Source organism: Primulina tabacum, chromosome 13 (assembly GCF_025594145.1).
Source record: "Primulina tabacum isolate GXHZ01 chromosome 13, ASM2559414v2, whole genome shotgun sequence".
NCBI classification, from domain to species: domain Eukaryota; kingdom Viridiplantae; phylum Streptophyta; class Magnoliopsida; order Lamiales; family Gesneriaceae; genus Primulina; species Primulina tabacum.
The window spans coordinates 33,974,243-33,988,668 of NC_134562.1; the positions used below are offsets into that span (position 1 = coordinate 33,974,243).

The 14,426-nt window shown below is 31.7% G+C and overlaps 2 protein-coding genes across 2 annotated transcripts; one reads left to right on the forward strand and one right to left on the reverse strand.

Moving 5' to 3' along the window:
- The first annotated feature begins 390 nt into the window (after nt 1-390).
- LOC142523163 (transcription factor bHLH112-like) lies at nt 391-3,031 on the forward strand. The gene is made up of 6 exons (XM_075626820.1): nt 391-802; nt 995-1,700; nt 1,839-1,904; nt 1,988-2,053; nt 2,162-2,215; nt 2,417-3,031. The coding sequence occupies exons 1-6, from the start codon at nt 501-503 to the stop codon at nt 2,567-2,569; spliced, it is 1,347 nt and encodes a 448-aa protein (XP_075482935.1). The 5' UTR covers nt 391-500; the 3' UTR covers nt 2,570-3,031.
- Nucleotides 3,032-10,407: 7,376 nt separating this feature from the next.
- On the reverse strand, nt 10,408-13,711 carry LOC142522045 (G-type lectin S-receptor-like serine/threonine-protein kinase At4g27290). Its single transcript, XM_075625214.1, has 6 exons — nt 12,904-13,711; nt 12,025-12,170; nt 11,729-11,939; nt 11,389-11,623; nt 11,116-11,266; nt 10,408-10,716 (listed from the first exon to the last, which is right to left on the reverse strand). Exons 1-6 carry the CDS (start codon nt 13,694-13,696, stop codon nt 10,408-10,410), a joined length of 1,845 nt encoding a protein of 614 aa, XP_075481329.1. The 5' UTR covers nt 13,697-13,711.
- Nucleotides 13,712-14,426: the final 715 nt, after the last annotated feature.

Here is a 14,426-nt window from a genome sequence, read left to right on the forward strand (position 1 = left end):
ATTTTTCCAATTTTACCCTTCTCTTATATTCAAACTCACCAACACTTCCCGCCACGACCACCGGCCGACCATTTCCTGCGCCGGCCGTTTCCGGCCGCCGCCCCCGTCAGCCGTTTCCGGCCGACCATTTCCGGTCGGCCGGCCGCCGGCCACCGTTGCGACTGTCGCCGTCGCCGCCGCCGCGTAGGGAAAGGGCAATTTTGTCTTTTCATCAAAAAATTCAAAATTATCCTACACTTAAAAATCTTACCAAACATAATATTATTTTACACCATATATTACAATCGTACCACAATTATTTTCTTTATCATTTACATACTAATCATTAGTTTATCTTATCCTTTCAACCAAACGTATACTAAACATATATCCATGTCTATATAAACACGTCGACCTGCGTTGAAATTTTACTTTCATACAAACCTATCTCACAAAATTCAAGAATTCACGTTTATATCCAGCTGACTTCAGAAAGAACAAGCACTTCTCGAGTAACTTACATGATTTCACAAGTGACTATGGCGGAAGAATTTCAAGTTTGCAGCGGGAACTGGTGGAATTCGCCGAGAAATCTGTTCGGTTCCTCGCCATGTTCATGGGCATTCAACGACTTCGGAAACTTGGGGTGGCCGAATAATTGTAATGAACCGGTGATGGACATGAATAACACGGTGATATCGAGCGACGACTCCGCCGGTTCAGCTTCCGTTGGTAGCTGCACAACTCTTCAAGATGTACCGAAAACTCAGCTTCAAATTTCGAATGAAAGCTTGTCAACTGATTGCTGGAATCGGGATTTTCCGTAAGTTTTTCCTTTGACTTTTTACGGAAGTGTTTTATTTGTTTAACCAACTTGTTGCCCTGCTGCTGGTCCAGAAATTCTGTATTACTCTTATGAAAAGTTGGGTTTTTTAATTTGTTTTGTTTGTAGTCATCCGCAGAAGAAAGTCAATCGTCCAAGTTTTTCATTTGTTTTCTTCTTGTCATCTTGCAGTCATGAAAGTGCGAGATCGGAGGAAAATTATTCTCAAATCATGAATTATCGGCAAGAAAACTGGATCAATACTCCCAATAATTTCTGTGAAGATTTGTCCAGTAACCCATTCAAACAAGTGAATCAGGAGTTTTCTATACGGCATCAGCCATTAAATTCCGCCGCTAATCCCATCGAATCATGTGCTGCAACTTGCGAAGAATTATCGATAAACTTTCCACTGAACTCATCTTCATATAGCTACACTTCATCCTTGATGCCGAATTTGTTGGGCCAAGATAATCCTCAGCCTCACGTATTATCTTTTTTAGATGACCGGGAAATGAATTATTTGTCGGAAGCGAGCTATGGTATGAATTCGAACGAACTATTACCGTCCAGTTTGCCTAAATCTTCTTCCATGGTGATCCAGCCATCAAGGCAACAACAGCCTGCTAATCATTTTCCGTTCAGCAACAACACACGCTTCTGGAACGCCACAGCTTCAGTTTTGCGCCATGATTCGTCGAATTTTATCCCTTCAACAAACTCCCCAATCCTTCCATCCATTCACAACAACATAAAAAACAGCATCCCCGATATCAGTTTTGCAAAACATCACGAAGAAGCCCGAGAAATAGCCTCGGTTACAAAGAAACAAAACAGCAGCGAACCGGCCTTCAAGCGTCCCCGAATTGAGACTCCATCACCATTCCCAACCTTTAAGGTACAGTAAATAGACATGATAGATTATTCTCAGCTTTTGAAAAAAAATTAATGGCAACTTCTCTCTTTTTCTTTTTTAAGTAGAAACCATTGTTTCTTGCGAGGAAAATTGATGATAACTTCCAACGTTTTTCGACAGGTCCGAAAAGAGAAACTTGGGGACCGAATAACCGCCCTCCAGCAGCTGGTCTCACCTTTCGGGAAGGTAAAAATATTCAATCTTTCCTCCACATTTCAACAGGCTTAATTAATATTTTTAAATTAACTGAATGTTTATTATCCTTTCAGACTGATACAGCATCAGTTCTCCACGAAGCAATTGAATATATCGAGTTTCTCCATGATCAAGTCAAGGTATGCTAGACCTTGCAATAATTTAACTCAAAATGTTTCATTAATATTCTTTAATTACACTTTTATCTCAGATTTTTACACATACTTTTGTATGTTTCTCGCTTACAGGTATTAAGTACTCCATATTTGAAAAATGGCTCTCCTCCACTGCAACATCAACAGGTATCAGATCTAAGAACAAGATGACTAAGTCCAACTATTTATTTTTCCACTCAACCTGCTTTAAGGCCATATACATGAAAATGCTTGAAACCGATTATCGTTTCTTGTAAACTACTACGTACCTCATTAAAAATTTCAAGATTAATCTAGGAAATTTAAGACGTTAGTAGTCGTAATATAAAAGATTTATATTTAATGCAGGCGGGTAATATTAAACCTAAGGATCGAGAAGGGCTGAAACAAGATTTAAAAAGCCAAGGCCTTTGCCTGGTGCCGATATCGACCACCTTCCCTGTTGCTGCCGAGACTACATCTGATTTCTGGACACACACATTTGGAGTCAGCTTCAGGTAGAGAAAAGGATTAGGCCAAGGAAGGGTACCCAAAAAAGACAACTGATTTTCAAGAACTAGACTGTATCGTAATTTCTATCCATGAAAAAGCTGGATAGAGAGAAGATAATACTTAACGAATCCCAACTTGTTTTTGTCTTTTTTTCCCCCTTTTTTCCCTCAAGAAGCTTGGAAAATAATAGAAAAGGTAAAGAAAAGAGATGGCCGTCCATGGAAGACAGCCAATGCTGGGCCATATCTTGTGTAGGATGGCAAATGATGAATTGTAATATAATAATCTGTATTAAGAATTTAAGACTGATTAAGATGAAGGTGAAGAACAGGAACAAGTGCTAAATTTAGCTATAGATTAATTAGTGTAGGTAATATAATACGATTTAGAGCTAAATTTAGCAGATTATATTAGTGGAAGCTTTGTTCCTGTTTCTTTCTTTTATGTAGTGCTTCAGTTCCACCAGCTTTAGATATTCAAAAAGTTTACGAGCCCGTTTGGTATCAAAAGTTTTTTGATTAAAAAAGTGCTTTTTTAAGTTGGCTTTTAAAAGTGCTTTTTTAAGTAAAAGTTGTGTTAATATTGTGTTTGGATGAATAGATAAAAAGCACTTTTTAAATTAATAAATGTCTTTAGATACATATCATTAAAGTGCTTTTTTAACTCATTAATTTATATATATATTTTATAACGAATCTCTAAACAAGTGTGATGTATAAATATAAATAATTAAATCCATACCAAAACAATAAAATATTGAAATCTTAACAACCATAAAAACATTTGTTAATAACAATGGTTAATGTTTACATTCTACTTTAATTTATTTAAATAAAAACTAATAGTTCAATGTCGACCTTGTATTGGCAGAGAATTTCTTATGTCATCTCTCAATTCTTATGTACATTAATCTTATCCTCCCACCAACTATTATCAGCTTGCACGGTCATCTTATTATGATCCCAACCAAGGTCCAGTCTCATTATTTCCAATAAGTTCTGCCCACAGTGCAAAATATTTTCTCGTAGAATCCCATTTATTTTTGAATTGTTTTTTATTCAAAGAAAGTCTCGTTCTCTCATGAAATTTTGAAACTAAATTTGTGTACCCCGTTTTGTTTAAATGTTTGGTAGGCTTATTGCCAGATTCAATTTCTTCCTCACAAATTTTTAAAAATATTTCGGTATTCTGATCAGTCAAATCCGCCTTATTATTCCCATCAGCAACAAATCCAGGTTCAACAGTCTCAATCGTATATCTAGGTAATTGACTTGGATTTGATAATCCTCGTTTAGGAGCTAACTTCGAATACATTCTATATTCAAAAAATAAAACATAAAAAAACAATAGATTATCTAATTCACAATATCATAAATGAAAAAGTAATACAAACAAGGATTAAATAATATTACAGTAATATTATGGTATATAACATATTTTAATTAATATAATATTATATATGTAATACACAAGAATTGATGAATATTATATACGTAGTTGCAAAAAAATGGAATAAGCAAATACTTTCCCCTTCCTGACTTCCTGGATTTATCGGATCATTGACCGAATTGTAACATAATTATCTAATTCACAATACGTAATACAGACGTAAATGAATAGGGAGTGTAGATTCTGCATCAAAAAGAAAGCAGAAAAAAATGAACGAACAAAAACCTCGACGGAAAAAAAAAATTGTACCTTGTAGAAGAATGGAGAAAAGATTGAGAGGAGGCTACTGGTGGATGTTTTTTTTAAGGTTATTAAAAAAGCTAGTGAAAAAAGCTCTAAAATATGGCTTTTAAAAAAGCTCTAATTTCAACTTAAATAAGTGCTTTTTAAGCACTAGAAGCCCACCCAAACAAGTTAAAAATTAAAAAAACATTTTTTTTTAAAAAAAAAGCACTTTTTTAATTTTAGCTTTTTATACCAAACGGGCTCGTACATGTAATCAATTAATTATTATTAATTATTGAAAGAAAAGAGGATGTTGATGGTATTATTTAGAATTTAATCTATAATTAATTGTGTTTTTTTAACTCTTCAGTTGTTTATTATTGTGGCGGAAGTTAGAAAGGCTTTCTTTTCGCCGTGCTTTTAGGGTTTCTCGCTATTTTTGAGATTGAAATAGTAGCAGTATACAATATCAGTTCTAGAACTCGAAAAGTATCTTAAAATTTTAAAAATAAATTTTCCATAATATCATACTTTAAATATGTAGAAAATATAAGAAACCAAACAATTTTGTTCTATGAGGCCAATTCTTGTTACGAAAGCAATATAATATAAGGAAAATAGTTTTTTTCCTACTACCATTTCAATTTCGACTTTGGACAACTAAGTTTTTAAAATTTGATTTTGGAGCACTAATTTGTAATTTTTGCTATTTTCATCAATTACTGAGATGATACCAAAAATTACTGACATTACATCGAAAAATATCGACTTGTCTCATATCACGTCAGCAATTGTACCAAAATAGTTGAAAATAAAAATTTATTGTACTAAAACTAAACTTTTTAAAACTTAATGGAACAAATAAATCATTCTTTCTATGATTAAAAACTCAATTCTACCTCTTAATACAACTCTGTAGGAGAGCTAAATGAATATATAGTAAAACAACTCAAGAATTCAAGTAATTATGAGAAATTATATTTTTAGTCCTTTAACACGTATGTTTTCTTTTGTGATCATATTGTCAGTGAATTCTTTTTAGTACAATTATTTATATTTTTCGCAATTTCGTCATTTTTTATTGGAGTATTAACGTAATATCAGAAATGTCCATAATTAATATCCGGAGCCACGTCAATAAATTTTGGTGTCGTGTAATCATTTTCCAGTATCAGGCGCCAGCTACCTCATCATCTTCCAGCACCATATCAACACTCCTGTTAGAAGAGAAGAAAATTGAAAATTATTGGACTAAGATCATAAATTGACCAACAACATGACCTCATCATCTCCCGACACCAAATCACCTTTTTTTTTACGTTTTGGGAAAAAAGATTTCTTGAAATTTTAAGTGTGAAGTGAAATAGTCATACGGCAGGATCTGCTTTTTTCCACCCCGTGAAAATCCCTTGTTCGTGTGTTGTTACAAATGTTATTTTGACCCAGAAGAAGAAGAAAACACCTTGCCAATAAGTAATTTAATATTTTCAAACTATATATAGATTACAATTTTCATTTTCATTAAAAAAATATTATGGTTAATTGTCGGCATAATGTCCCTATCGAGCTACGTAGAGCTAGTCGAGACTATATATCATATATGCATCATGCCACTTGTCAAATTCTTATTAGAGGATATACTATAATTTTTTTCACCTAGGATGTTATATTATTTTCATTACACTATGTTATTAAATTCGAGACAACTAAAATAATTAACTTTAATATCATTATCTATTTTTTATAAATTAAAAATACATTTTTTTAAATTACAAAATATTCTATTTTTCTTTAAGGGAAAATGTTATTAAACTTGTTTTAATAAATTTTCATCTTATATATATCTACTATGTCTTAATAAAATATGTCTATATTTTTATCTATATTTTTTAATTAAATATTTATATCACTCATAACATAAAAAAAATTTAATTTTTTTTCGAAAGTTTTAAATTTTAAAATTCATTTAACACCAAATTTTTTTAATATGCATATACGCATAGTATGCGAAAGAACACTAATACTATAATTAATGATAATATCAGGGAAACTTATAAATTTAGTTCTCTAATCTTATCATGTTTTACTCGTTAAAGTTGAGTGGATAATTTTATATTTTTTTGGGTACATTTCATCAATTTTTCGACGTTTAAAATTTTTTACCTAAAAAATTATACAACTCATTTAACAAAGTAAAATATTGGCATGATTGTCATTCAATATTCATCCAAATGTTATACTACTTTTCATCACAAAAATTAATAATACATTAACCATCACATATCACCAAAATCATATCATATCATATCATATCACATTTTTTTTTATCTATCGAAATGTCATGCCATCATTTTCCTGTCCGAAAATTCCTAGCAGCTTGGACTAAAGCTTTTATGCCAAAAACTGACTCTACTAGTTAACGAATTCCATGTGCCAATGTCTAGTTAATATTGTACGTAAGACTTTAGCATTTTTTTTTTGTTGAAGAATTAAATGGTGCAGCGGTATTATAATTACTAGTATTTAACCCGTGCGATGCACGGGATGATATTATTACAAATCAGTGAAAAATGAATAGATATTTAAATTGAACAAATTTATATAATTATAAAAAATAAAAGTAAAAACTATTTTTTCGCTAATTTTAAAAAACTTTCTTAAATAAAAAGCATGTCGATTAATTTTTTTGGCTAATAATCTCTATCATATATCAAAATTTTAGATTGTGTTAGCCTAATTCAATGATATGATGATTATCGTGTGTAGTCTATTCATGTCGACTAACAACCTTAATACATATTTAATTCTTTAATTTTCGAGAAGTTATATATTATTATTTTTTAACATGTGATAAAAAATAGTTTTAAATCACATTCAATAAAATTAATGAAAATATTTTTTTAAAAATTCAGTAATTTCGTCTAAATCCACATTCACAAACAATTTTGTGACATGACACGTGTTTGACACATTTGAATGATAACAATAATTGTTTCATCAATATCTTTATTCAAATGGGTTGTGATTTTATTTATTTTTAAAAAATCTCTTCATAATATACACAACAGTCTATTATTCCGAAAAAAAGTGAAATATATGATCATAAGTAAATCATGTATAAATCAGAAAATTTATTTTATTAACATTTACTATGTGTATTCCGAAACCATGTCAATAAATTTTATATGATGTCTTCTAATAAGATGTTTACTTTCTTTACATATGGTTTAATCATTTCCATTACGGGATATTTTATACTATCATGTATGCGTGAACTTTGTAATATAGAAATAATTATCACATTATTAATACTTAATAATTAAAATTTTTTACGAATAGAAGAATAATATTTTTTACTTATCGGTCATGAAAGACAGATTTCAATTTAATGTCTCGTTGTTCTTGTTGTTTTCATATATAGGTACGTAGTTCATAACAACGAACAAATCTAAATTTAAACGAACATTACATGTTGGAAGGATCAGCTCATATATGGTGCTGAAAAGAGGAGTCATTTCAGAATTCGATTTTGGAGTAGATAAATTTAGTAAGATAAATAGAATAAAATTGGTTTATAACATAATATGCAATATTGCATTATTTATAATTTAAAATTCAAATAAGACATCTCAAGGGACAAAAATTATACATTTTATGCTTTTGACAGAATTATATCATACATTAACTCTTTCAAATTATGAAAATCTCGAATTGCATGCATTGAGTGTCAAACTATTTCTGATTATTGATGATAATATACATGTTTATTGAGAGTAATTTAATGTCCATTTGAAACTCTTTTGAATCTATCTTTTTTAATTTTCTTGTGCTCTCTTATTTGAATTCATGATAAATCTTTCCTTTTTTAGAAATGACATTTTGGCGGGAAATTATTATTTTTGTCGAAAATTCAGTTTTTATATTTATAGATATAGATTTGGGCTGGAAATTATTTAAAATAGCAAAATTTATTTTTGAATGATTTACTTTATGAGTGATACTGAACATTGCAATCATTTATATTTTAAATTTATTTATACAGTTTTTAATTAAACTGATTGATATAATCAATGCAAAAATTTTAATATAATGTTTGTTTTCAATATACATTAGTTTTAATTTGAGTAAAAAAAATAAAAACATATAATACATAAATTATATTTGAATTAATATAAAAATTAAGTAAATTCAAAATTGAATTAAATGAATTGATATAATAAATGCAAACAATAATTGAACTAATGATTTATTGTAGTACACATATGTCAATATTTAAGATAAATATTTCCTTTTTTAAAATGACATTTTGGCTGGAAATTACTATTTTTGGCAAAAACTCTGCTTTTATATATATATATATATATATATATATATATATAGTTATAAATGTCAATTTGAAATTTTTTTGAATATATCTCTTTTAATTTTTTTGTGCTCTCTTATTTGAATTTTTAAGAAGACAAATCAAGATATACAATATACATATGATTTTGGAAAAAAATTACAACTTATTAATTCTTTCAAATTAAGGTAATTTCGAAATAATATGTATTTGAGATCAAAAATTTATGATTATTAAATGGTAAATTAATGTTAATTGGAAAACCTTGTTGCAGTGATAACTTTTAAAACTTAATCAATTTTATTTTTAGAAAAATTAAATAAACTAATTAAATATTGTATTTCTTTTTTAGTAAATAATTTGGGCAGGAAATTACTTAAAATAGAAAAATATATTTTTGAATTATTTACCTCATGAGTGATACTGAACATTGCAAGCATTTGTATTTTAAATTTTTTATACAATTTTTAATCAAACTGATTGATATAATCAATGCGAAATTTTTAATATAGTTTATGTTTTCAATAGAGTTTATTTTGAATTTGAGTAAAAAAACATATAATACACAAATTACATATGAATTAATATAAAAATTAATTAAATTCAAAATTGAATTAAATGAATTGATTTAATCGATGCAAACAATAATTGAAGTGATCATTTATTGCAGTACACATATATCAATATTCATAATAAATCTTTCTTTTTTTAGAAATGACATTTTGGCGGGAAATTACTATTTTTGGCAAAAACTCTGCTTTTATATATATATAGATTTAGTGCATAAATCACATCTAAACAAAACCCAATGCAGCACTGAAACATCAGCATTTCTAAATAAAAATAATAAAATTATTATTAAAAAATGAAAAATATACGAGACTAATTGATCAAAATCACAAAAAATATGACCTAAAAAAATAATGTTCCCTTGATTTTATGCTGAAATTATGGTCTTTCATTTTTCTTGAATGCTACTAGCTCCTGATATTTCCTTTATGGTCTTAATGTTATTAATTAAGCTAATTTATATTGTAAATATTTTCAAACATAAAAAACTTCATATACCACAATGAAAAAACTTTATCATATTAAATTTAAAAATAGTAATTAAAATAAATAAAATAGTCAAATTTAAATATTAAATTGTTCTATCTTGTACCACAGCATATAAGAATTTTATTTTGGGACGAGAGAAGTATGATTCTTTCAAGACCTAATTAATCATTTCTATAAAAGATTATTGATAGTTTTTTTGACATCAGATTTTACAATTTTTAGTACTCGTTAATAAAATAAAATAAAGTAAGCATTGGAAATTTATCAATGTTAGATGAATTCCCATCCTAGTCTATTTCGGCACGTTTGCAAATTTTATTTAAAAAAAAAAAAACTAGTTATGATGTTTTATTTATTGTTATAATAATCGAATTATAATGATCCCTCAATAATTCAAAAACACTTTACTTTTGCATATTTTAATTTAACGATCGTTTCTCGAAATATGTCAAACAAATATTGATCAATGTTCTAATTTTTTAGTTTATCTTAATTTTTTAGATTTTTTTTCAATCATGTGATTACTGCAAATATAATGAAAAATATACTATTTATATTAGAATGTTCAAGTGTTTATGGAAATCAAATTACAATCAGTCACTGATTTTAAAATTCTAACAAATTTTCTTTATATATTATATATAGGACATGCACAAGCTTAGCACAAAACCTGCACAGGATTTGCACAGCAGTTGCGCGACTTATTTCTGTGATAATTTTGCTATAGTGAATCAAATTGTATAATTAATTTTCTATTTAAATAATCAATACATTATGATCTCCCTGTCAATGTTGTAATTGTTAATCCGTTAACAGTTTCTTGATTTGCTCGCGCTAAATAACTCAGCTCTCTGGCTGATTTCAGGCTGTAAAACCCAGGTTCCCGAGGTTCCATCGATATTACATCTTCGTTCTGCAACATGGAAACCACGTCCGGCATTGCGGGTCTCTCCCTAGAGTGACACTGGACGCACAAAAGACCGACTTGAATGCATCGCGTGACCTCATTTTCCAGGAAGGATTCTTCCAGGACTGGATCCATCAGTTCCAAAGCTTTTCCCCGAGCCCATAAATTCCAGGCCTGGAAATTGTGATGAAGAAGTTATTTATACACCCGGGCAGAGACGAATTCAGGGAGGGTATGGCGGCCTCCTTCATTTGTTATGTTTATAGAATAGGGTACTAGAGATATTGGGGGACCGAAAAGTTCACTATGTGCTTGCTTCCGTTTTAACATTGTTTTTTTAAAAAAGATAAAAAAAAATTAAAAAATATATATGAGAAAAATCGATAGTCACTAACAAAAAATGACAAAGCAAGAGAATAGAAAATAAAAACTTAAATCAATTGCAATGTTTATTTTTTGATAATTAATTATTAAAAAAAATCGCCCCCCGACTTAGTTTTTCTGGCTCCATCCCTGCACACTTTGATTAGTTTTTTTGGTTCAAGCGTCAAGGTGAATATTTTGCAAACTTACGTGTCCCAGAAGGTTAAAATCATGATCAGGGTGATGGAATCCCCAGTTCCTTCGGCCACTTATGACTTCTAGTACTAGAACGCCGAAGCTGAAAACGTCTGATTTTGTCGAGTAACGGCCGGTCATCGCGTACTCTGGTGACATATATCCACTGCACATATTATCAAAGGTTAGAGGCCATCTGATCATGAATGCTTACCACAGTAAAATAGACGGCCATATAGACGGCCACACATGGTTTGCAGTGGCAGTTGTTGCTGGTGTGTTACTTACTATGTTCCAGTTACTCGCCTCGTGATCTCCTCTGTTTCAGCTACAACGTTTCTTGCTAAACCAAAGTCAGATATTTTTGGGTTCATTTCATCATCCAGCAAAATGTTGCCGGCCTTCAAGTCCCTGTGAATTATTCTTAGTTCTGTACCAGAATGCAGATGTTTTAATCCCTTAGCGACCCCTTTAAGAATCTGGAAGCTTTTTTCCCATGAGAGAATTCTTCTTGTAACATGATCTGCCAAACCCACCATTATGTTTTCTTTGTATACCAGAAATTAGCATGAAATTAGTGAAATGAAATTATTCTCCTTATAATATAAATATGGTGACTTGTATATACCAAATAAGAATTTGTCGAGGCTTTTATTAGGCATGTACTCGTACACCAGTATCCTCTCATCTCCTTCAGTGCAGCACCCTAAAAGCTTAACTAGATTACTGTGCTGAAGCTGTGCAATCAAGCTTAATTCATTTTGAAATTCCTCATCCCCTTGGCTTGAAAATTTAGACAGCCTCTTCACTGCTATCATCTGCCCGTTTGTTAATTCACCCTGTGCATGAGGCACAAATAAATGATAAAAACACAAGCCTTTTTGGGCAACAGTTTTTTTTCCCAGAATGGGACATAAGAGATACCTGATAAACGGGACCAAAACCACCTGCCCCAATCTTGTTAGTGAGGGAAAAATTGTTAGTAGCAGCAGAAATCGTGTTTATGTTAAAGAATTGTATGTCTTGTCCATCTTTAACTCGTGAAGATTGGTTGTTCACAAGTTCATCTGCTGCATAGGACAAATGATTAAGAACATTATGACACCAACATGGAATGAACCAAGGTGAACTCAAAAAATTCGATAGTGTTTCATGCACCTAGATTCTTTGTTCTTTTGGAGTCGGATATAAAGTACGTGGTGCACCAGGCTGCTGTCCACAAAATTGCTGAAAGAAGGAGGATGCAAACTGCTGTGTGCATTCTGTGCCTCTGGGCAGAAGAAATCGATTCTGGCCAAGAACATAAAACAGAAAATCATTTATTGCCTGAATGAAGACAACCTTTTAGCTTCATATTGAATCAAATATGTGATTTGTCAATATATCTGTATATGCAGAAACATACATTGATGATTTCCAATTGTTACTGCATGTTTCAACTTGCAACTTCATTAATGTTGACCATTAACAGTATAGCTCAATAATGTTTTCCAGGACTATTATTAAATGGGAACATTTATCAGATAAAGGCATACAGATCATAAGAATGCGTCGCACGAATCTTGTATCGAATATTAATTAAGGTAACGGTGCATGAGCTGTTACAGAAGATACATTGTTACGTTGTTGTCGCGTCCTGTCCAAACTAAAGGTGATCATTGGGCCGGCAACTGTCATTTACTATGATTCGTTAACCTTTTATCGCGTCTTAATAAATTTATAACATGTGTACTAGTACTAGCCATGAAAACCGGATCGCGAGTATGCCAAATTCTGATGATAGAAAAAGTGAAGCAGAAATACCTAGTTCGCCACGTGCCACACGAATATAAAGTGTATCTCCTCCACGGGTAGAATATCTGATATCAAGCAATTTATCAAGCCACACGACACATTTACTACCGTTTCCATATATATTTATGTTCGTGTAAGCCATACAAGAACACTCCTTTAAGCAGTTATCCCCACACTGCTGAGGGCTCAAGCTCTGCCAGACTGTGAAATTATCAGGCAATTTCAGTTCTTTGCGCTTCACAAAACCATCATCGTTGTTACATTTCAGGGTGAGCTTTCTCCTGCATCCATTCATGGGATCTATCCGGAGGCTGTCATTGGACAAATTGGCTAAAAATCCTTTCAGACACCTGCACCTTGGAATATTGTCTGGGTAACAAACTCCATAAGGTCCACATGAGCCATACCTGTCACAGATATCTTCATTCAAAGTCATTATTGGAACCCAAATTTGCGAACCATTTTCCCATTTCAGAAACTGTATTACACCGATTTGATCCACCACCAACCTCAGTAAAACCGATTCATCCATTGTCTCGAATTTAAAAGAAACCTCTCCAGAACTAGAATGATAAACTGGCCTGAATACATGGTTACTCTTCCTAAAGCAGGCGCCACTAAATCGATGTCCATTCCAGGGACCCCACCTGGATTGAGTAATCTTGTGCATTTCAAGTAACAACTGAGGCGATTGAATCGATTCGATTCTAAACACAAACTCGCCTTTTGATGGATCCTTGGGTGTCCTCCATGATGTTAGAACACGTTCCCTGCCGGATTTTGAGTCCCACCCAAGCTTCATTCCCGGTAGCAATGTATCAGTAGGAAAGTCAAAGCTTTGCCAAAAGTACTTTTTATCAGTCAGATTTTTACCATCTCGAATTACGAGATTACCCGAATCCAGAAGCACCAGCGCTGGCCTGGACACAGGCCGATTCATTTTAACAATCAAGGTCCTGTCTTTTTTATCATCATGAAGAAAAAGATCTCCAGAAGAATTCAAAAGAAGTTTTATGTCAAATCCACGCAAAGGGTTCGCGCTGTTAGCAATCCACACAACTGTTAACGGATTGATACCCCGGTACCATATACCCAAATACCATAAATCCCCACATGACTCCTCCTTGGAAAAGCCATTAAAGAATCCAAGTTCAAATCTTTTGTTCGCAGAGGCTAAAGTCTGGCCATTTTCTAAAACTTGAAATGGCCACAGAATGTTGTCAGCCTCAATCCCGATTATCGAAGTTAAAGAAACACAAACATAAAAAACTGCCAGGGCCCGGAAGAAAGTCGCCATCTACAAGTTTTCGGCGGGCCTGATGTAAACCGAAGAAGATTTTGTGCTGATGTTGATTTCTGAGATTACAGGACTGACTCGTAATAGGAAAGTGCAGCGCGAGAAGACTCTAAAGTAAAGCTTTCGCAGATATAAACTTGCTGTTCTTGGCTGTGCCACCTGGAATGAAGATTATAAATGCCAATAATCCATGGACGTATGCTTGTAATATTGATACGTGAAGGCTATCAACTTT

Coding starts and splice junctions, on each gene's coding strand:
- LOC142523163 (XM_075626820.1), top strand. CDS start 501: ATGATTTCACAAGTGACTATGGCGGAAGAATTTCAAGTTTGCAGCGGG. Junction 1,905..1,987: donor TGGTCTCACCTTTCGGGAAG/GTAAAAATATTC, acceptor TTATCCTTTCAG/ACTGATACAGCATCAGTTCT. Junction 2,216..2,416: donor CTCCACTGCAACATCAACAG/GTATCAGATCTA, acceptor TATTTAATGCAG/GCGGGTAATATTAAACCTAA.
- LOC142522045 (XM_075625214.1), bottom strand. CDS start 13,696: ATGAAGCTTGGGTGGGACTCAAAATCCGGCAGGGAACGTGTTCTAACA. Junction 11,940..12,024: donor GTTTTGGTCCCGTTTATCAG/GTATCTCTTATG, acceptor CCTCATGCACAG/GGTGAATTAACAAACGGGCA. Junction 11,624..11,728: donor CCTCGACAAATTCTTATTTG/GTATATACAAGT, acceptor TGGGTTTGGCAG/ATCATGTTACAAGAAGAATT.